This window comes from Anarhichas minor, unplaced genomic scaffold (assembly GCF_050575085.1).
Source record: "Anarhichas minor isolate MPS153535 unplaced genomic scaffold, ASM5057508v1 ptg000073l, whole genome shotgun sequence".
NCBI classification, from domain to species: domain Eukaryota; kingdom Metazoa; phylum Chordata; class Actinopteri; order Perciformes; family Anarhichadidae; genus Anarhichas; species Anarhichas minor.
This window is the reverse complement of record NW_027466519.1, coordinates 6,764,555-6,787,500: the sequence shown is the minus strand read 5'-3', so window position 1 is coordinate 6,787,500 and position 22,946 is coordinate 6,764,555. Positions and strand designations below refer to the sequence as shown.

Genomic DNA, 22,946 nt, shown 5'->3' with positions numbered 1-22,946 from the left:
TTTAACCATATATAATGGAAAAGTTTAATGTACAAACAAAATGTAAAAAAAGTATTTTGGTGGATATAGTCAAAACATTGTTTGCGGGTCGGGGACATACGACACATCAAGATGTTTGGATTGAGGCAAAAGCTGAAATGAGACACTGATGACGGCTTTAAAGCTCGAAAAGGAACAAATCAAGGAGATAAAGGAGAAACACACACATTTGTTTGTCATAAAATCCATCCACCCGTTCACTGTTTTGCAGATTATTACTTAAACAAAACACGGAGATAAATGCAGCTTTAAAAAAACAACGCTGCGATTGCAATGCGCTCCATCTTTCCTCCTTTTCTTTTTCTCTCTTCTCTCATTTTTTCAGCTCTCCCTCGCTCTCTCTCAGCTTCTCCCTCCGGTTTACTTTAGTCTCTCTCTCCGTACCATATGGTGTACCATGGTACATTTAGCTTGTCAGTGATAATGGATGGCCCTGGAAGCCCAGTTTTGCTTTAAGCACTAGCTTGCTGCTCGCTGTCTCAGTGTCTGTGTGTGTGTGTGTGTCTGTGTGTGTCTGTGTGTGTGTGTTGGATGATGGCTGCTGATGCTTTCGGCTGTTGGATGAGGGATCATGAAGCAAAATCAGCCCTAACATGCACCCAGCACACACACACACACACACACACACACACACACACACACACACACACTGAGCCTCGTTGTTCGTGGTCGATGCTTCGGTCACTTCCTGGCAGCTTAATTCGTGCGACCTGATTGGTTGATAGAAGGAGGCTGAATGGGAATGTGATATTACTTTTCACACGACGGTCGCACGACGATCTCTTTTACTCTGATCGACTTCAGCTTCAGCTCTTCAGGTCTGCGTCGACACACCGGCTCCGTTAGAAGAGGTGCTGTGTATCGGTGGGGCATAGAACCGACCAATGACGTGAGTGGACCGTCCTCAACGTCGATACGCGCATGATGCAACAGTGACAGATGCACTCATACCCAGTTTTCTGGGGAAAATACGGGTTCCTGCTGAGAGACGACTGTGGAGCGTCAAGTGGCCGAGTGCGAATAAAGATTTATTGATAACTCCCAGACTGTTGTTTTGTAGATATTTGGTATTTATTCAAAGTCATTTAGGATAGAAAAAAAAGAGAGACTTTGAAGAGATTTTTTTATAATACCAATGTATCAACTGAAAAAGGGAAAGATGACACAACCTACAGAGAATTATCCGTTGAATCAGCGGCTCCCCTCGGCTTTACACAGCTTCAGCTCATTGTATAGAGAGGGGAAGTCCCGCCTCCCCTTCCGGTGGACAACCATGAAACCTTATTTAGGAAAGAAATATATACGGGAGTCAACACCGAGAGACAAATCATTTCTTGATTACATTAGACATGAATTACTTATGATGTATGTCATGTAAAGACTATTTTTGCAAGAAAGTTTATTTTTGTCATAAAGTTGTTGAAGTACATGCATAGTATAGTATAGTATACATGTAAAAATACTTGTTTACAAAGACTTCACACCTTGAACGTAGCATGTGTGACGTCTCTCGCCAAAGCTACGATTATGTCGTTATGTCGTAAACAGACGCTTGAGACGCTCCATAGAATGCTCCAAAAACCAGAATAATGTCGGCATATCCCAGATGTCTTGATCGGAAAATGCTCCATTTGGAATAAGGCCTAATTCCAAATATCCGAACGGAATATGTTTACATGAGCCATGTCAAATTCGGAATATTGTCATATTGGGAATATAGTGCGGCAGATTAAGTCAATATTCCATTAGAATCTTTCACTTGGTGATACAAGCACCAAATTTGGCATGAATAATGCCTAGGAACTACTCTTTCAGAAAAGGCCGGTATCCACCTGAAAATCCAAGATTTTTTAAGATGGCCGTCGCCGAAAATGTGAATAGGTTTTTCAGTATAGAAATTGAATGGCTGGACATATTTCAATAATCTAGACATCAAAATGTATGAATTTTGACATGAGAAATTCAATGGTGCCAATACAAATTCAATATGGTCGCAATTTTTCAAGATGGCGGCCATTTGTTACTCAAAATTCACACTTTCTGTCGTTCTTAGATCGGAGATTAGGTTTCAGCTGGATGAAGTAGTAGTCCAAGTTCCAAGTTATATTTTTGATCCAAATTCAAATGTTTTGATTAATCTATATGAGGTGACATTCTGTTTATAAAAGAGTGATGTCAAAGCACAACCAGGGCACACTGGTGACATCATTGCTGTGAGACTCAGCATGGGGTTCAGTGTCGGCTAATTAGTGTACTTGCTGTAGTTGTAGTCTACTAACTGTAGTGCTAACTGTAACTAGCCCTGTATATCTGTAAATCGCATATATTGGCATTTGCTGGCGGCCATCTTGGAAAATGGTGGCCATATTGTTTTTCCATCATGGATACCGGGCTTTTTTGAAAATATAGATCTTGAAGATAATTTGTGCCAAATTTGTTGCTTGTATCACCAAGTGAAAGATTGTTTCACTAATCTGCCCCACTAATAATAGTGGAATAGGAGTGTAAGAGAGGTCATGGTCTACAGGAATTCACCAATCGAGGTCTGATAATATTCCCGGGACACCAGAAGGAACCCTAAAGAGCAACTCAGGCTTGTTCACCTCATATTAAAATAATTTGTGATCAATCTTCAAATTTGAAAACACTATTAGGTTTTTCACCTTTTACTCCCTATCGAAGTCTGTCACTGAGTTATTGATCATCAATGTATTACTATCTCAAAGCCTGATGATCAGATCACGATGCTCATCAGAGCTGTAAACCGCCTCCTCCCTGTCGGCCAATCAGTGATGAGTGTCTTCCTCCTTTTCTCTCCTCTCGGTACAAACCCCTCAGTTATCCCTGGCGTCATCGCCGTCATTATCAGAAACAAAACGAGCGGAACGCAGGAACAGGATGCCTCCTCTTCCTCTTCCCCTCGTCCTCATCCTTCCTGCGTCCCTTTTGAGAAGTGGAGCGAGTGAAGAGCAGGAGCGTGCGCCCGAGACAAGAGGCGGTGATTGTGTGTTAATACGAGAAGGTGCTTCCATTCCCGCGGAGCACGACTTCGTCGGCGTGCTGGTGTTTCTTCTGTTGTTTTATTTTGGATGTTCAAACACAGCGTATGACGCTTGTACGAACGCAGCGTGATACAGAAACACGTGAGAAGTGCACACACCAGCATTTCTACCGTTTACCGTGTGATCATTGCAACATAAGATAAAACAGTTGACAGTTATAGAATCCTGTCTCATAGTATTAGAATACCGTGCAGTGTTTTGGTGTCTGATGATAATGATGATGATGAACGGAGTCAAAGATGTAGAGACATCGATACAGCAGGTCCAAATTATGCAAGGGATTTCTCAAAAATCTGATTTTTTTTTTTTTGTTTGTCGCTCATCTTTTCTCTCTCTCTCTCTCTCTCTCTCTCTCACTTCTCTTCACCTTTTCTACACCTAACCTAAGTTTTTTCCTGATGAAGACTGAAGTTTATTTTGAAAAGGCTGTATGTGTGTAGCTTGTGGAAATTGAAACGTGTTGCCGGCTTTTGTAGAACAAGCATAGACTGTATATTAGAAGTGGACGTAGTGGCGTAACCTATTGCTTGTTGACTGCTGTTTTGAAGCCTCGAGTTCAGCGATTTCGGCGTCGCCATCTTGGATTACTTCCGCCGCCACGTTGTTTTTTTCACAACCGATGAACAGAAGTTACCATATTTGGAATACAGTGGAGTAACGTAGAGACGCCGTATACGGCTCTGGTAGGGGCAGTGACCTGTCAATCAGAGTAAACCCCGCCCTAAAGCATACCCTGCTTTATGGTCTGTTTGACTCTAAATGGACCATAATTTACTAAATGAACATCATGATGTATTGAAGAAGACTTGAAACTAGAGATTGAGACCATAAACTCATGTTTACAATGTTTACTGAGGTAATACATCAAGAGAGAAGTAGAGTCATTTTCTCATAGACTTCTATACAATCTGACTCCTTTTTGCAGCCGGAGGAGGTGCCCTCTGCTGGTCGGTAGAGAGAATGCAAGTTTTAAGACACTTCCGTATTGGCTTCACTCTGCAGAACCGGAAGTAGTCGCCTGAGGAAAACGCACGAAAAACAAGAGAAACTTTGGCTAAAATATCACAGAACAGTTGAGTGAGGATACGTTGAAGTGTGTAATATGAGGATTACGTTTTTTTTAAATTATTTTTATTTTGCACAATTCAAACATTAAAATTAAAAACAAACAAACATAACAGAGATAAATGAATATCACAGTGCAGGAAGAGGCAGAAAGCCAACTGGGCTTATTTAAAGCCTCCACCTATATAATATAAACATTTTACAAAATTACAAACATAAAATAAAAGATGCATAAGACATTACATTACAACAAAACAAACAACGAAAGAAAGAAAGAAAGAAAATAAAAAATAATGTAATTGTGTCGAGTGTGTGCGAGCGTGTGTGTGCATATGAGAGTAAGCGTGGGCTTATGTTTGTTCAGGGGTGTTGGTTTATACACCTGCAGTAACTCATAAGCAATGTAACGCTACAAGTCCCTATGAGTGAAACAACTATCAACGTAATATAACAGCTAAAACAAGAAAGACATGAACACTAATACATAAAAAAACTGTTACAAAATGACATAGCATGTTATCAGCCCAGTATGCATTTCTATCTCGTGGATTGTGTCATCGTGGAACAACAACAAAAAAACGGCGAGGGTGCAACATGTCTTTTGGCCAAGTCACGGCACGGTGAACATCTGGAACGCAACAATATTGGGTTAAAAAAAAAAAGATGGTGGCGGCTTTAAGTAGAGTGAGGAGATATTGATGTTTCTTTTCTGATTTGGTCACTTCAAAACCGATGCACGATACATATGAGAGGCGGAAGGATCGCATTGAATCCGAAGATGAATCCATAGTGAATTGCAGCTGGATTGAATTGTACTCTGTGACGACCGTGCATCGTATATATCTAGTGGTGCTGAAGTCAGAGATCACTGAGATTCTCCCCTCTTCACCCCTCTCCTGTTTCCTCCTCTCCTCTCCTCTCCTCTCCTCTCCTCTCCTCTTTCCCTGCAGCTGTGTTCTCCTTTCTCTCTCCAGCTGTTGCCAACCAATCACCTGCTCCCTCTGCCACACACACACATACACACACACACACACACATACACACACACACTCACACACACACACACACGCACAGTATAATTATAGGAGACGGGTGCTGGCTGGGGATCCATTTGCACGCACGTATAAACAAAAAAGGAAAGATTTGCATAGAGAACCCCAGGGGAGGGGATCGATCAGGAACGGTTGATTACTAGATTGATTGATTGATTTTGTCTTTATTTTGATATATTTATGATATTGGTCGATTAGTTCAGATTGATTAAGAGGATAAAACGAGGCCTCGTTTGTTCAATAAAAGGAATAAAAATAGTAATTTAAGCGATATGTTCATCTACAAAACTAATCTAAAACAATTTCCATAATAGAAAAAAACACCACACATTCTTTAGTGTGTATCGTCTCAAATGTGAGGATTTATTCTGGGAAAGTGTGATGGACATTTTCTACTGTTTTTGTTTTATAGGAAAATAACAATTAAATCAAATAAGAAGAAGAAGAAAGAAGGAACGGTGGAGGTAAACAGTCTAAGCACTAAATAACTAAAATATGTCAAATAAATGAGAAACAAAATCAAAACAATGATAAATAAACAAATAAATTGATAATTCCTTCAGTATGAAAAGAGTTTGCACAGGTTTACTCATCAGTCGTCCCACACAGAGCGCACACTGACCTCCACCAGTGTGAGGAGCAAAAGACTAACTGAGGGAGGAAAGGGGTGCAGAGAGCAGGGAACCTGAGGGAGACAAACAACTAAAGTAGAGCTGCCAGACTGGCCCACAAACTTTCCTCACGTATCACCGCCTTAATGCCCCGACCGTTGGTTGGTTTCCATGGCAGCAGACGAGGGTAAAGTGGTTGCTTTTCCCTTTTTTTTTCCCACGCTTCCAGGGCAGTGCCATGTGAATGCAGCGGGCAGAGTCTCTGCTGGCACACACTGAATGGGAGCGGAGCTGACAAAGACCTTAAAAAACCATGCTGTTGGTGTTAAACCGCCCCAAATCTGCCCGAGTGACCGGTTCACATCCCGCTCTACCTCGGTACATGGAGCAAGGCGGGGGGGCCCTGCCCCGGCATGTTGGCTACCATTTAAGAAATAATTCCCACAGTCTGTCCAAGACGGTGTTCTGGTGTTAAGCTGAAGCCTCCACACTGTTGCATCTTTGGTTTCTTCAGCAATTCAAATGTGCCCACTGCATATCTCCGCAAGACCCGCCCTGAGTATCATTCAAGCACGAGAATTGGCCAGGCGTCCGTGCTCGCGTGGAGCACCGCTAATCCAATATGTCCAGGTCCTCTGCCCTGACCAATGGGCTATCCTGACCCTGACCACTCACGGTCAATGCCAAACCTCCACCGATGTCACGGACCCCAGCCAGCTACAGGGGGAGGGTCTTGCCAAGAAAGGCAGTGGGGTTCATAGTTCTTGAGTTCTTTGTTTTTGAATTCAATGGGTGTTTGAATGGGTTTTGGGTTAGACGACTAAAGGGAGGACTGTGGATAACACACGGTGAAATACATTCAGCTGCATCTAGTGGTGAGGTTGCACCCACCTGAATACCACTCCGCGCACTCCTCCTTTTCCGAGCGTGTTAGAGAACTACGGTGGCCTTCAAGTTACATGAACACGTGAAAGGCTCTCGAGTGTTTGGTTTGTCCGTTCTGGGCTGCTGTAGAAACAGTTCGGTTATTCAAACATATTTGATTGAGATTTTAGATAAACTTAACGTCAAACAGCTGCTAGCTGACGCTAGGAAGTTGCTGTAGGCTTTCAGCTGGAATATGACTTTTATCAGCTTCAGAAATATGCAAGTTTTGCCTAAAACTAATCTTTGTAATTAGCCAACTCATTTTATTTACATGTAAATGCCAGCAAGGGTGGTTTTGAAGCCATTTTGCCAATGGTTGGTCCACACTTCTGTAGTTCTTGTGGGAGATATTCTAGCTGTCTTGGAGTTCACAGTAGAGATTTTATTTTTCTTCTACCTTTTGTTTCTTTGCCTCTCAGCCGGCGGCAACACAATGATGTCACTGTTGTTCTTGAGCCTCTGAGCTCTACCCATTTTAATTTCTGACTTGTGGTTTGTGAATTCTGATAAAGTCTAATGGAGCCTACAGTGCAAATGATCTAGTTGTTATAGCTGATGTGGGCATTGACTTTATTCATTCCTAATTAGTTGAGGAAAGCAGGTGACTGCCATCTCCGAGTTTCCACGTAGGCGCTCAGATCTCTCTCCTCCCTCCTCCGTCCTCGTCCTTTCTCCTGCCGCCCGTATATTTCCGCCCTCCTCTCTTCTCCCTCGTCAGGTGGGGTCTGCCCTGCTGCGATGCAGCCGCTCGGATCACCGCCTCGCGAACAGTGTGTGGGAGCAGATATGTCATTATTCTGCAGCCAGGTGGTCGCAGCTCAAATCACACAGAGCACACATCAGCGAGGCGACGCAGCTCCCAGATCTACAGCTTTACCCCTCATATTACAGACAGTCCAGGTGTTCAAACGCTGCCACATTTGTCTAAATACAAGTATTACGTTGGGAGTCAGGGTCGAGGAGGGGGAGGGATAGGGCTGTCATTGATGGCAGGAGGGAGAAAAATGGGGGAGTAAGAGGACAATGTGGAGAAAAGTGAGACTTAGGAGGTCAATTCAAACTACAGGTCTTTCAGACTTTTGGGCCTGATCTGAAACAGAGGCGCGGAAAAGCAGCATTGTTGGCATTGTACGTTCCTGCGAACCATGGATAATGTGCATGTCTATGTTTTTGCATTGGGTCAGGAAGAAAAAATAAAAGCCATTTACAAAATAAGTTAGAAAAAATAATAATGAATTCAAGGTATTTTTTGCTTGAAATAAGTAAAAAAAATCTCCAATGAAACAAGTGAAAATTTGCTTCGCAAGACTTCTTGAAAAAATATGTAATAATTAGGCCTTTCAAGATAAGAAGTCGTCATAATAAGCCTGTAATGTCTCAAGATATTCAAGATACATTTGAGCGGCGTGCAGAGCAAGCGATGTAGTATATCTAGCCACTGTTACTGAATGTTTCGTGGCATAATGTTCGTGGCAAATATAACAATCGAGAAAGTCCACACAGGAGGAGAGGTGGTTAAAAGGGTCGAACAAACACAGGACTTTCACCTGCAGGAGACCACAGTTAGTGTCCCGTGTGGAACCCTGCTGACTTTAAGCTTATTACGTAACGTTGATCGGTCCATGTAACAGTACATAAAAAAGTCCTCTAAGGCTTTTTTTGTTAATTTACGGTGGTTGCGTTGTTATGTTACCATGTTGCGTTACATTGTCGCATTGTCGCGTTGTCGTATTGCGTTGAAACATACAATGCCAACATATTTTCTGCCGACCGGGTTGTGGACAACCAGACGTACATAAATACATTTCCAACAGAAGAGGTCCAAGCTGATCTGGCAATACAGCTGGACCCTACCAATCTAACTTGAATTTGTACCCGGCCAATCTCGGGTCCAGGGTCAGTTCTCGTACATAAGCGTACACATGAGAACTGTTATTTCCTACTCAGGAGGTCAATTCAAACCTATATTCCAACATGATGTCAAATGATCATAGCTGCTCATGCGTGAACAGCAACAATATTATTATTATTATTTTAAGATTTTGCATTCGATTTACAATTTTATTTAATAACCATCATATCGGTAGAATATCTGCATCTCTACTCATTAGGGCAGGAGGAGACAAAGTCTCAACATAAACAGATGTTAAGCACCATAGTACAGAAAGGGAAAAGAATAGAAGAGGAGGACGAGGAGAGGAGAAGAAATGATCAGAGACAGACAGCCATGACAGTGACAGGAGAAAATCAGAGTGTGATTCTGAACCACAGGATCCTTTGACCTTTGACCCCTCCAGTCTGACAGCACCTGACCCATCATCCATCTCTCCAGGGTCGCCCCTCCTCCTCTGCTCCCACAGAGAGAACGAGAGAGAGAGAGACACAGAGTTTCTCCTCATATCTACTACCACATAGATCAGAATCATCGAACTAAATCAAGACTCTTCCAGTGTTTGTTGTTGGTATTCATCACTTCATCTTCTACGTGCAAGGATTTTTCTACTACTTCAACTATTTACCTCAAACCTATCAAATTAAAACTTGCATATTGTAGCTTTTAGTGACAAGTTGCTGCTGTGTCTTGGAGGTTTGATAGCTCTGTTAGCTCCCGTAGATTTGTTCGCACCATTAGAAACCAGCCTGGAAACCAACATCTAGACTTGATTTAACCGAATCACACAAATTGTGGCATTCCTCCTTCTCAGAGTCCTGACTCTTAGAAATGCTCACAAATTCAGCACAACTGAAACTGCCTGGGTTGGTAATGTTCGGACAATAAATCAAATGTTCTGAAAAACCTGTGGCTGTGAAAGGACTGTAATGAGCCGGTCCAGTTAGATGGTTTACCTGCTGCATGCCCGTGCAAAAGCTGCATGCTTAATATTAAGTTTTGCTGTTTAGGTTCATAATGATGGTTTTGGAGGGAGTGGCTTCGGAGGGAGGCCTGAAGAGTCAGGCTGTCAGTGTTGCTGACATTGCGACTTTCTCGCTAGATTTGGTGACTTGTGGAGCTAGCACTGCTAGCTACTTTCATTGGAAAAGAGACGGCAACAGTGGACTGGGTTTTTTTTCTGGTTGGATACTTTTTTTCAGATCTAGCACGCACTTGCCGGTTTTGTCAAGATTACCAACCCTAGCTTTAAAACGGTCCTAGAATATGTAAAGTACAACTCACAAGCTACTGAATGGACTTTCTGAGGAGTAAATGAACAAATGAAATGAACAAATGAACTGTAAATGAACTCCATTTACAGGATTAAACCTAAATGTGCCTATCATTCACAAAGGGTATATTTTTGATGTGAGAGTATTTCCCTGATCTTGTTTTTTTATTTGTTAATAATGAGCCACGTTGTTGCTCAAACATTCAGTCTCCCGGCCTGTGTCACATGAAAAGCTGGTGAGCTCGAGCGCTGCGTCTTTATTCAGTGAGACAGTGTCAGTGAACAACACTCTCCGCTCATTGTGCTGCACTTTAATACTTCCACATTGTGCTGCTAATTCAGAATTTCACACCTTTTCCTCTCGTCGCTACCTCTCTCTTTGTCTCCCCGCGCCGTCCCAACCCCGAAACACAAGAGGAAACGTGTCAAATCCACCTCTAAGAACCTCTTTAATTCGACATTAGCAGTCGTCATCTGGGTGCCGAACAATGCCCAAAACACAATTTACGGCTACGACTGGAGCGTCCCGCCTTTGTTTGCTCCGCAGCTAAATATTGTTCCGTCAATAATGGAACTCCAAACACAGAATCAGGCTTTTCGTTTTCGGTAATCCTGAATGTTGAACAGCAGATTTTTTTCTTTTTGTTGTGTTTTATTGTCTCTGGAGCATAATTGGAGTACGCCGTTTTCTCCATTTGTTTTAAGGTTTTAGGGAGGAACATGGGCTCGGTGCCTCGTGGATGGAACTCCAGATGCTATTGTGTCCGAGGTTTTCTTTTTTGTGGAAGTGTTGCCCGAAATCCTCGAGACAAAAGCGACAGATATGGTGGGGAAAAAAATATAAACCCTGGAAAGAATCAAATCCTCTAAAATGTTCATTCGGAGACGCTTGAAGGACGGGGTTGGGGGGGTCAACTGGAGCACAGGACAAGATGATGTCCAGAGAAGAAAAGAAAAAAAACATCTACCTAAAACCTCCAACAGTGTTTCAGGTGCCATGTTTTCTACTCCCCCCACCTCCCCGTCAGATCAGAGTGAAATAAAGACATTGATAAATTCAAGGAAGGGTGAGAATGTTGCCAAATCGAGTCAGACCCCGACCAAAGCAGACGCAGTGCCACGGAGAGGGGGGAAAGGGAAGGAGAAAAGAGAAAGAGGGGATGGGGGGGGGGGGGGAAGATTTGGGGGGGCTCTAATGCCAGCCTTATGCGTCTTTTAGTCGTTTTCCGCCGTCGGGGCTTGGCACCGGCACGCCGCTGTCAGCCAGCCAACTAAAAATCTGCAGTGCCTGCCGCATTTCAGCAGCCCTGTTTTGTCTGAGACCAACACACACACGTACACAAAAAAAATACTCGCGCGCCGTACACACTCGCCGACGTTTTTCCCCTTCACGAAAGCGGAGCTCCGCGAAGGAAAAATGTAGAAACTGACGTATGATAAAAATTCCTCGAATCAAAGGAATTTTCTTCTTTATGAATCATTGACACCCTGAGCAAGACTTTTTTGCATTTTCTTGCAGTGCCACTAACGCATCCCGCTGCTTTGGAATATTAATGTGAAACATAGTTTTCCTGTGGAAGTCCTGCTGTTTGGAAGGTTGGCCCCCCGTTTGTCGCCTCGCTTGTTGTTTGTGTTGTTTATCTATTGATTCCAGGTTGGAGGAGGGGTGAAGCAGTGTGAGGGGGGACGTGTTGGATAATGAAGGCTGTTTGGTAGCGAGGAGCAGGGGGGGGGGGGGGTTAACCAAGGGTTAACCAAGCTGAGTTTTGATGAAAGTTCCTAAAGGGCTGAGTCTCTCTGACCGTGCTCCAGTTGGCATACGAATAGTGACCAATGTGAAGTACATGATAATTGTCATTGTGTTGTTTTTGGAGTTAGTATTGAAGAAATCAACGGCGGCAGGTCTGCGTGTAGAGAGCGCTGTATGCCGTGCAGATTTGTGAATTGTGACCATATCGATGACTGTAGTTCAATGTTCTAACAGGAAATGATGTAATACACATGCTGACGGATGTCAGTCAGACTGTAGTTTCCGATTTAAACGGCACAGAGCGAGAGCGACATTTCTTCCCAAACATATTTTATATGTTGTTCTCTGTTTCACCAACAGTCATCATTTATTCTCTTTCAGCATGTTAGGTAGCTCCTCCTCTTGCGTTGTCCAAAGCTTGTGTGGGACGATCGTATCAATCCTCAGCACATTGAGAGATGTTGGTGCGTCCGTCACTCCACTGTACTTATCCTAGAGAGTCCACTGAGCGCCCTTTAAAATGCTTAATGGAATGAAAACAGTAATGTCTTCATGTATTAAGGGCTGTAATGCAACGCTACTATTTGTCTCTGTATTTATGACATATTATTGTCACATTTGAGTGACACTTAAACTGTATATCTGTTCTTCAATACTTTAACACATTTTAATAGCAAAACGAATCGTCAGTTGATACTTGGACCTGCGTCAGTGTCAAATCAATATTCAGAATGTCTTCCATAATCTTAATTTAAAATATGTTAACCTAAACCTCGACAAGTGTGGAAATGAACTTGTTTTTTGATATACGTTTATTTTGAAAAACTCTACAAAATCTCAGTTTCTACATGTTCTAACAGTTTTACTGCTGTTGGAGCAGTTATTAAATAATATACACTGCAGCTGCCTCAGTAGACCAGGATGCACTGCAGTGACAGGATCGGCAAAGAACTGCAGTCCCTTCAAGGTTCATGGACTTACGGCCATCTTTGACTGAAAGAGTCACTCAAAGGCATCCTGGGAAATGAAGGAAATGACTAATGGAACAAATTATTGTAAATGTTTTATGATAACTGCAAATCTTTCTAATCAGTTGAATATCAAACCACAATTTTTAATATCTGTATGAGGCATCAGGTAAGGTTAATTCTCCATTTACAAAATTGTAACACTTTTACAAACTACATTTCAGGGCGGATCCGTTATTAATTAATTTATTTTAAGGTTTTTGTATCATGTTGTAGCTTCTCAGTGGTTTTCTATGGCCCTGAGGGTCATAGTACAACTCTTCACAAAACACATTTTACAAAACTTCATTTCCAAAAAAGTAATTTTACAAAACTCAAAATTTCTCAAAACTTAATTTCACAAAAATAAATTTCACAAACCTCAACATTTCACAAAACACAACCACAGGTGACAGTTTGCTGCTTCACCCGTCCTCAGCATTACTTTGCATCTGTGCATCAGCGCTGTAACCTCACTGCTGTCCGCTGACGTCTGAAGAGAGCACAGAGGGAGTCGACCTTTAAAATATGAACACCAGCTAACACCAGTGTGTGGATACTGAAACCTAGATACGTGTTTTATCGCTAGAAATATGAAAGAAAACTTGGTCTTTGATTTGAAGAAACACTGTTTCTGTTACATCCAATAACCAGATGTACTGACTTTGTCTGGTTCACATTTATTTCAAATAGTTTTACTGACTCACAAACATTGATACTCAGTCACTTAACAAGGAGATATTTGAAGACGATATGAAAGAAAAAGTTTAATCATTTTTGACATACTATAATGAATCAGTAACGGCAACCAATAAAAATAAATCAAACTTTAAAAAAAGTGAAATAATATAATCAGAAAATGGTCCAATCAGCCGACTGATCTGCTCTGATATGGCTGAAGGTAGAAGCCGACAGATGTGAGCTGGATGCTGCGTCTCTCTCGTCGCTCTCGTCGCTCGTATACGTTCATCTGTTGTTTGATGTATTCACTCGCTCCGGTGCCAGGAAACCAATGCCTGCTGGGAGTGAAGGACGGGGGTGTGTGTGTGTGTGGCTGCGACAAGGGGGGGGGGGGGGGGGGGGATTGTCTGTTAGACGACGGTTACTCATCGACCATCGTCTGTTAAATTAATGTTGATCTCCCCCCCCCCCAAAAAAAAAAAAAAATGTTACGCTTTACACAGGAAGACAACGCCATGAATAAATATATAGATTATTTGAAATTCAGCGCTGGCGGGATCGTTTTTGTGTCTGTTAGAGTGTGCGTGTGTGTGTGTGTGTCTCTATGTGTCTGTGTGTGTGTGTGTCTCTCTGTCTGTGTGTGTGTGTGTGTGTGTGTGTGTGTGTGTCTCTCTGTCTGTGTGTGTGTGTGTGTGTGTGTGTGTGTGTGTGTCTCTCTGTCTGTGTGTGTGTGTGTGTGTGTGTGTGTGTGTGTGTCTGTCTGTGTGTCTCTATGTGTCTGTGTGTGTGTGTGTGTGTGTGTCTCTATGTGTCTGTGTGTGTCTCTCTCTCTGTGTGTGTGTGTGTGTGTATGTCTGTGTGTCTCTATGTGTCTCTGTGTGTGTGTGTGTGTGTGTGTGTGTATGTCTGTGTGTCTCTATGTGTCTCTGTGTGTGTGTGTGTGTGTGTGTGTGTGTGTGTGTGTGTGTCGGTACCTCTCAGACTTTGTAGAAACTTCTGGACCGGTGCCCAGCGGTGTCATGGAAACGCTTGAATCGCTCAGAATGATTCATGTCTGCACAGTCCAACCCTCCCCCCAATCACACACACACACACACACACACACACACACACACACACACACACACGCACACACACACACAGCATGCAGGACGAAGGAGTTTAACCCTTCTTCTCTCCATCCCCCCCCCACCCATCTCCTTCTCTCCCTCTCTCCTCTCTTTCTCTCCCCCGCCCATCATCTCGCCATCCTCGTCAAATCGCACTATTAGTCACATAGTTTATTAAAATGGACTCATTATATGGATGTCAGAGGGGATCACGTCTTCTGAGTGTTTCCTTTCTCGACTCTCTGAAAGGACCGAGTCTAGACGTCGACATCGACTCCGATAGAACGGCTCTGTGTGAACGGATCGGTGCCAAACGTGATGGACGGAATCCATCAAGAGGTGGAAGAATGTCTACTTTTAAAATATAATAAAAATCATACTTTTTGTACATCTATAAGAAAACACAATTAAAACTTTGAAATCTAATTCAAATTTCAAACACTCAAATTGTCAATTGTCCAAAGAAAGTCAAGACCTTGACTCTCACAACTACTTTGTGTGTTTTTCTTCCTCTGAAAAATATTTATAACTCAATAAAGAATTTTAAAAAAAAGTACATCTACTCAAAATCTAAATACTGTCTTGATAAGCAGATGGATGTTTCTACAATAACTCAATCCCTTCTTCTCTTCCCCTCTCCATTGTTTCCTCCCCTTCTTCTCTTCCTTCCTCCCTTGTTACCAAGGCTTCATTCCACTCATTAAGCCTTTTGTTCGGGAGGTAACCTCTTTAAATGTGGCACCTATTCACCTCAATGGTACATTCATTTATTTATGAATCAAATTATTTGTCATTATTTATAAACCTCTGGACTTCACCAAGATTTCTGCTCATGTTACAAAACTTTGTGCACATTTTAAACCTGTTCCCACATATTTGTGTTCTCTGAGAAGTCGTAACATTACGAGACTATTTTCATGATTTAATGAGAATAAAGTAAAACATATTTGATAAAGATGTAGCTGTCTTATAGTCTGCTGTGCGTGACGTTACTACTCTGCTGTATGGTAGTATTCTCCTCAGGCCGTCTGTCAGACACCTCTAGATGAGACAAAGTTTGAGGGAAGCCGCTGTGCGCTGCTCTTCATCGGATCCACACGAGTCGCCATTTCTCCTGTGTTTCAATACACAGTTTAACTTAAACAACAGCGGTTCTATTTGATCTTTTTGCTCAAATGAATCGCTTCAGACAATTCAGTAGTTGTTGGATACTGGTAGTGTCATGTCCCCTACCGTCCCCACCAAATTCTACGCCCTTGTTTTTATCTCTTTTCTCATCTCCTCTTCTCTCTTGTTTCCTCTCCACTTTTCTCCTCTGGTTTTGTTCTCTCTTCTCTTCTCCCCTCTTCACTCTTGTTCTCTCTCCTCTCTTGTTACCTCCTCTCTCCTTTTTTCTCTTCCCTTCTACCCTCTTCTCCTCTCCTGTTCCCTCTCCTGTCATCTCCTTGCCTGTTTCCTCCTCTCATCTTCTCTACTCTCCTACTCTCTTGTTTCCTCCCCTCCCCTCTCCCCTTTTCTCATTTCCTCTTGTGTCCTCCGCTCCTCTCCTCTCTTGCTTCCTCCTCTTCTCTGTTCTGTGTTTACTGCTGTTGATTGCTGTGCTACAGTTAATGAAACTGCATTAAAGTAATTAAGATGAGCGTTAACATGGAAGAAGTAATTAATAAGAGGAAAGTACAGAGCTCTCCCTGACTCCGCTGCCTCATATTGATCAAAAGATATTACTTTGTTGTCTCTTCCTCTCTGTCTGTCGCTGGACTCGTTATTTCACTCAGAATCTGACCTGAACCACAGACATTCATGGCTGCAGATTAATAAACAACACCGTGGATTTGACTTTATCAATCAGTTGATAATACTGTTGCCTTAAGTTGAGTCTATTGACCAATCAGAAGCTGAGGTTCTGTTTTGTCGACCAATCAGAGGCCGTGTTCCTGACTTGTCGACCAATCAGAAGCCGTGTTCCTGACTTGTCGACCAATCAGATGCTGAGGTCCTGACTTGTCGACCAATCAGAGGCTGTGGTCCTGACTTGTCGACTAATCAGAGGCTGTTCCGGACTTGTTGACCAATCAGAGGCTGAGGTCCTGTTTTGTCGACCAATCAGAGGCCGTGTTCCGGAAATATTGACCAATCAGAGGCTGTGGTCCTGACTTGTCGACCAATCAGAGGCTGAGGTCCTGTGTGGCAGCGCTGATCTAAAATACATTGTATTGTAAACCAACATTAAAAAATGACCTTATATGGTAATAATGTATAATTTGGTAACTGGCCGCGGTGGAGGTCAGAGGAGTAAATGCTTCTAGGCTTTACACAACATCAAAAATACACATTTAGGACAAGTTGTAGGCTGAAGGGTTTGTAGTTTTTATTCAAACTGAATTATTTGCACTATGAAATGCTCTGTCAGACCCGCTTGGCGTTCTTAGTGTTGAGGCAGTTTGCCGCGTTCAATCAGTTTGTGCGGCACCAGTGTTACAGATGCCTGTAGTGTCAGAAACAGACTCAATAAGTGACGGGTTGACCACGAAGCTCCAGGTGATTTACCAACTAGGAACCAGATATTTAAAAAAACATGGAATAGAAAAATGAATTAAGAACAAAAATCAGCAATGGGAAAAAGAAAATGATTGAATTAAATGCTTATGTAGCAACAGTGTGAAGACAAAAACAACAACGAAGTACAACACTAACACTACAGGTCTGAGAGACGTTCTGGGCTTCGAGGAGGCAGACATGACCAGAATACAAAGTGGTGTTGCTTTGTGGGCTTCTGCTGTGGAGGCGAGTCCAACAAAATCCACTATTTATACACACGGCGAGGAAGTGTGTCTCTGCTTTTGGATCGTGCTGCATGAATGTTAGCTCTCCCTGGTGTCGTATCGCGCTGTGCCGGGCGCTGGCCTTGTCCTATGAAACACTTGTTAATGAAGGTGCTGGTTAAAAAACGCCAAGAGAAGGTAAAATGAAAGCAACGACCTTTAACAACCTGACGCTGTGACATCATGTGAAGTGAAGAGATTGAGAATCGGCCCCTTTTGTAGAGACCGAGGCTGGCCTTCGTCCAAACGCAGAGAGACACAGAGAGGTTTCTGTTGCTTGTAAATTGGCCAAACTCAAAGCGGTTTTGTGTTTATTCGGTGTGTTTTTTTTTCATTTAGGGTCCATACAGGAGGAAAAACAGACGGAAAGAAAAGATGTAGTATTAGGTCCTGATCAGACGGAGCGTGTTTAGTAGGTAGAAAACGTGAGGTGTGCCGCACTGCCTTTTTGTTGCCCTATCTGTTTTTTGCATCTTTTTTTAAAATTGTTGCTCGGCAACCACTGAACGAGCGCTAACGTTAGCTTCACACAAACCATGAACTGTACGCTACATTTGGGAAATAGTACAGTTAAAATGAATGAAAACAAATTACCCCAATTCTTAAGTATCGCACCTATTTGCGTCCTGCTGTTATATTCTGATCAAAGTAACTACGGTTGGTCAACTCATCCACCAAACTCATCTTCAATTGCTTTGCATGAGTTTGTTATAAAACCATGTATCTCCAACATGTTAAGCTAGGAATACAGTTTGAGCTTTGGGATAAAGCATTATTCAGTTACTCCTCTGGGTTTTAAATGGTTTATTCAGCTTAAGAAGCAGGGAAATGCTACTAACCCATAAAGAGACTCTTTGTTGTTCAGTTTATCTGAAAAATACAAAATCACCAAATTTGGAGATACATATACTGTGTATGATAATGTGTATGATAATTCTGAAAGAAAATATTATACACATGATGTAGTTTCAGTGAGTGATGTCTTCACATGTGAAATACCTGAAGATCAAATGTGACTGAATGTACATCAATGCACATGTGAAATGTTGATGAATTCATATATGGACAAAAGGACAAAATCCAAACTTATTCTTGTCATAAAGTAGACATTGAGTTATGATTCATTGGAGTTTTACGAGTGAATTTTGAAGGGGAATGCCACCCATCGTAAGAAGCTAATCTTTTGCTGTAAAACCTGGCTGGTGATGGTTTCCGGCGTTTTCTATCAACATCTATTTTATGAGTTCCTCAAAGCCAGACTAGAGTTAATTTCCACTTAATACTAAGTATGAATTTGAAATGGCATGGACACAATGTTTGTAGCATCTCATGATCTCTGAGGCCAGTGTTTCGTTGATTGTAAGATCTGCCAGATTTTAGTTTGAATCTAGCAAAAATATGTCATTTTTGATTATTTTAGGTGCAGGATTTAGCACTGGCTTAGTAAGAGTAAGTTTGGTTATGGGCCAGTTAAAAAGTAGCCTAGCGTGATAATAGCTAATAGTCGGTTCCCGTTGGCTCTCAGCTTGTAATGGAGCTTATTTGTGTTTTCTCTCTGTCTCCCGGCGTTGTGGATTAGCAGGGATTTGGTCCTCCTGGCTCACCGACTTCTCTATGGGCTTTATGCAGCAGAGTGGGCTGACCTCCCCTCCTCCACCTTTTGTACCCCTGCAGCCAGCACACTCTAATGAGTGGCGGTTCGTGTGGGGGTCCTCCTCACAGCCAATGAGCCTGTTTATGTTCGTCGTCCAGGAGAAAATGTCACTGCAGGGTTCCTCGGAGAAACGCAGAGGTTGTCGGAAGTAGAGTTGAGGTTAGAAAACCTCTTTTTTGAGGCAGTCTAGTCTAGTGTTTGTTTTTGGATTAGTTTGGGGTTTTGTTGCATTCCTGTAACAGCTCATGGTTGAGATAGAAGAAAAGATTTAGAAACAGACAGGGCTGGTTATGGATGCACTTATGGTGGTATGCTATGATGTGGTAGGGCTACTACCTATTTTTTTATCAGATTCTGTCTCACTAGCAGTCAAAAGTCCTGAAACACTTCAGCTAATGATGGTACTAAATGGACAAAATCGTGAAAATACTATTTGATGAGCTGTAATGAGCAAATGTTTGGTATTACTACTTGAAAAATGACCTTAGGTGTCAAAATGGTATATTTTGCATCTTTCTTCTGATGTTAAATGCAGTCGCTTTAATCAGAGTACACCTTCAGGATTCTTTAGTTCTTGGAAACGGTTGCACAAAGGGCACGTCAAGGGTAGGCTACCGTAGAGATGTCAGAGATTAGATTTCTAGCAATGTTCTCAGGATTCAGAGCACCTGTTTGTATGTTCTGTTTGCTAGACCCTGATATGAGTTCCTGAAGGTAATGCTGGATCAAATCAACCTTTGACAGGTTTGTCAATGATTCTTCCAAGAAACAACAAGGCTCATTAGTCTTGTATGACGTGTTTGCACAAAGAGAAAAGCAAAAGAATTGTTTTGTATTTTAAAGGTTGGCAGACACACCACCACCAATCAAACAACTGAAGTTGCGAGAAAACAGTCAGGGTTCGGGAAACAATTTCAAACGTTAAGCACGATGAAGATGAAAAAGCCTGTATTTTGGATGTTCCTGAAGGCACTTTGGTTGTTTGAGAAGCCTTAGTGAAGACTGTTTCCTGAGAACTCGTCAACGAGTTGACAGGTTGGTCAATGAACCGTCTGTGGTTGGCACGGTTCCTTGAAGAACGAGTGTGGTTTGTTAGTCTTTTATGAAGAGGTTGTGCAAAAACATAGCTGAACAACCATTTCTTGTTAGAGCTCTGCACATCCGATCTTAACACAAACTATGTTCATCAGTCTTTTGAGGATTGCTGGAGGTTCCTAGAAAAGTTCCAGTTTTAAGAACATATTACAAAAGCCGTCAACCGATGAAGGGCCCCTTTGTTTCCAATGTTCCTTGAAGCATTGTTGTGGTTTGGGAACCTTTCATTATAAGTGTTATAAGTGCTCTGGAATCACTGTCATGGTCATCCTTTGGACATATGTCCCTCCTGTGATTAATGATGAAAGAGCGAGGTTCTTCAAGGTACCCTCTATGATGCTTTAAAACCTTGAAATAAGGTCCTAGAAGTACTGCAAGATCATATACACCATTTAAAAGAGGCCTTTTCAAAGAGCTTTCTGAGGTTGATAGGGTCCTTGAAGTGCTTTCACATTAGGAACACTCAGGAACACACTGGAAATGAGGTTCTGCACAAACCAAACAAATCCATAGAAGTGCTTTTATTTTGAAGAGTCGGGAGTTTGACAGGGAAACAGAGTAGAGGCGAGAAGGGAGGAGGTTCTGCTGGGATTTCATCCAAAGTAGTCTGATAGCATCAGAGAGGACATTGTGTATGAAGTAGACTGGGAGGGGGGGTCAGCTGGACTGCTAAATGTATTTTGTAATTGTAAAATTTATTTTGGATTTCTTCTTGGACTCAGCCAATGCTGAGGTTTTGGATTGCGTCCTCTGTGATTTTGTTCAATTCCCTTCATGTGGATTTGTGCTCTAAATGGGTTAATGTTGGGCAAATATCATAGTAGAGCTAGTCGTCTGATCTTAATTGAAACTAGTCTGCTGAAAAGTGGAAAACTCTTTTTATGTGATTATAAGAGAAGAGAGAAGAAGACATTTAATACAAATTATACGTCAAAGCCCTCTTTTAAAGAAATAATCCACTTAACAAATATAGTAATATTTTAATTCAAATGACTTGTTGCAACATTTTTAATTAATAAAAACAAAATAATCTGTGTTTGTGTGTGTCCATTCACGGTGTACTGTGACACGGTGTGTGATCTTGCGGCTGACCCTTCCCATCCTGCTTTGCTCCGTCCCTGCCTGGCTTCTTTTTTCCTCTTTAATGTTGCTCTCTCTTTAACAGCCAAATTAAAATGCCAGGGATTTTTGTTTGTGTGTGTAATACATGAGCTCGGCCCGCAGAGACGGCGGAGGTGAAAAGGTCGCCATGTTTGGACAAAAGAAAAGGACTGGGCTTGCACAACTGTAAGAGCTCCAATTCAGAATATGTATATTTTGGTGGTATTTTTAGCTTCAGTATTTAGTCTTATCTTAATTGATACGTTCAATTAATCAAAAACAGCATTCAGTCACGTGGTTTATTTTTCACGTCTTTTTTACTTTGAAGTATTGTACGTTCTGGAGCATTTAAAAAACGTTTCGTTGCACCGGCAACAAAATGTAATCAAATACAACAAACACAAATTCTGGAAAAAACTTTTTTTTGGAATTAATACAAGATTCTTTGCAGGTGCTGATTAAAAATGATCTGCACAAAAAGACAAATTAGAGAATAGTACATGACAATAATAGACTCTGTATTGATCCCTATTATTTCTTTTGGTTCCACAGATACACAGGACAATATTGCGACAACTCTGATGGTCTTTGGTGGGCATAAGTCAACATGTGAGCACACATTGTCTGGTAACAGGTTATAAATGTGAGAACTATATGCACAAATATTCACTTAAAAATAAAACAGTGAAAAAAAAATCAACAGAAGGCAAAATACCATTATTGAAATAAATAAGAAAAAAGAGTGTGTATATAGTGTGTGTATCCAAAATACATTAGTGAGGGATAGATATATACATACAGTGCTCAATGGGTTATTTTGCGAAGACAAAACTCCTGCCAATGTCGGCCCTCCTCCACCCTGAGGTCTGTGACGAGACGCCGGGGTGATCAGTGCTGTGAAAGCGATGGCTACATAGTTTTTGTCAGCATATGTGAAGAGGCCTCTTACATATCATATACAATTAGTTATATGTTATCTTTTATTCCTGTTGGTCTGCTCAGGCAGCTGGATTTATTTTACTTTTTTAATTTTATTTTGGAAGGAATTAAAGGATCCTTTAAGGTATTTTAAGAGGTAATGAAGTGAACTAGTGAATGACTGTATCAATGAAAGGAAGAAAGAATGTCTGAAGTCAAAAGTTGCTCATGCTGATTTTATGTCGCCCTTATGTCCAATAACAGTGAAAAGATGAACACATTGTGTGACAGACAACAATCAGGGAATTAATGGTGAATCATACCGTATATTTAGTTAATTGTTGCCAAAATAAATAAAATACTATGTTCGATAATAGAAAACAATGAAGTAATTGAAGAGTGAATTAATGACGCGTCCAGCCTCAATTTTAAATCAAATAAAACTCGGCAGCTTCTATTACATATAAAACAATGCTTGATTTTTCTTCACAGTATAACCTTAAAACCGTAATTTACATGTTAAGACTCCTGAAGTATCTCCAACATGTATATTTATTTAAATATATATATATATATTTTTTTTTTAATTAAATATAGTTGCTTTTAAAGGCATTGAAAATTATAGAACATTTTTTATTGAGAATAATATGTTGATATTATTTCACATTTATATTAATAATTCCAAGTAGAAATTATCCATCTTAATTGTGCAATGGTTTGACGATTTTTGGATTTGCTGCAGAGGTGTCTGCATTGTTAAATTTAAATATATCTGTGTGTGTGTGTGTGTGTGTGTGTGTGTGTGTGTGTGTGTGTGCATGTGTGTCTGTGTGTATATGGAGCTATATATATTGTGCACATTTACATGTGTGTTTGTAAGTGTGTGTGT

The 22,946-nt window shown here is 41.4% G+C and overlaps 1 protein-coding gene across 5 annotated transcripts in view; it reads left to right on the top strand.

The window, feature by feature from the left end:
- The window catches only part of tcf4 (transcription factor 4), a 212,568-nt gene that overhangs the window by 72,379 nt on the left and 117,243 nt on the right, over positions 1 to 22,946 (top strand). The window contains exons 6-7 of one of the 5 annotated variants that reach the window (XM_076079916.1): positions 21,263 to 21,325; positions 21,692 to 21,748. The exons of 2 other annotated variants lie outside the window; for them this stretch is intronic. In XM_076079916.1, the coding sequence (XP_075936031.1) occupies positions 21,263 to 21,325; positions 21,692 to 21,748 (120 nt within the window). Of the gene's footprint in view, positions 1 to 21,262; positions 21,326 to 21,691; positions 21,783 to 22,946 lie in introns of those variants that run through there. 2 more of the 5 variants (XM_076079917.1, XM_076079920.1) reach the window with 2 other exon arrangements.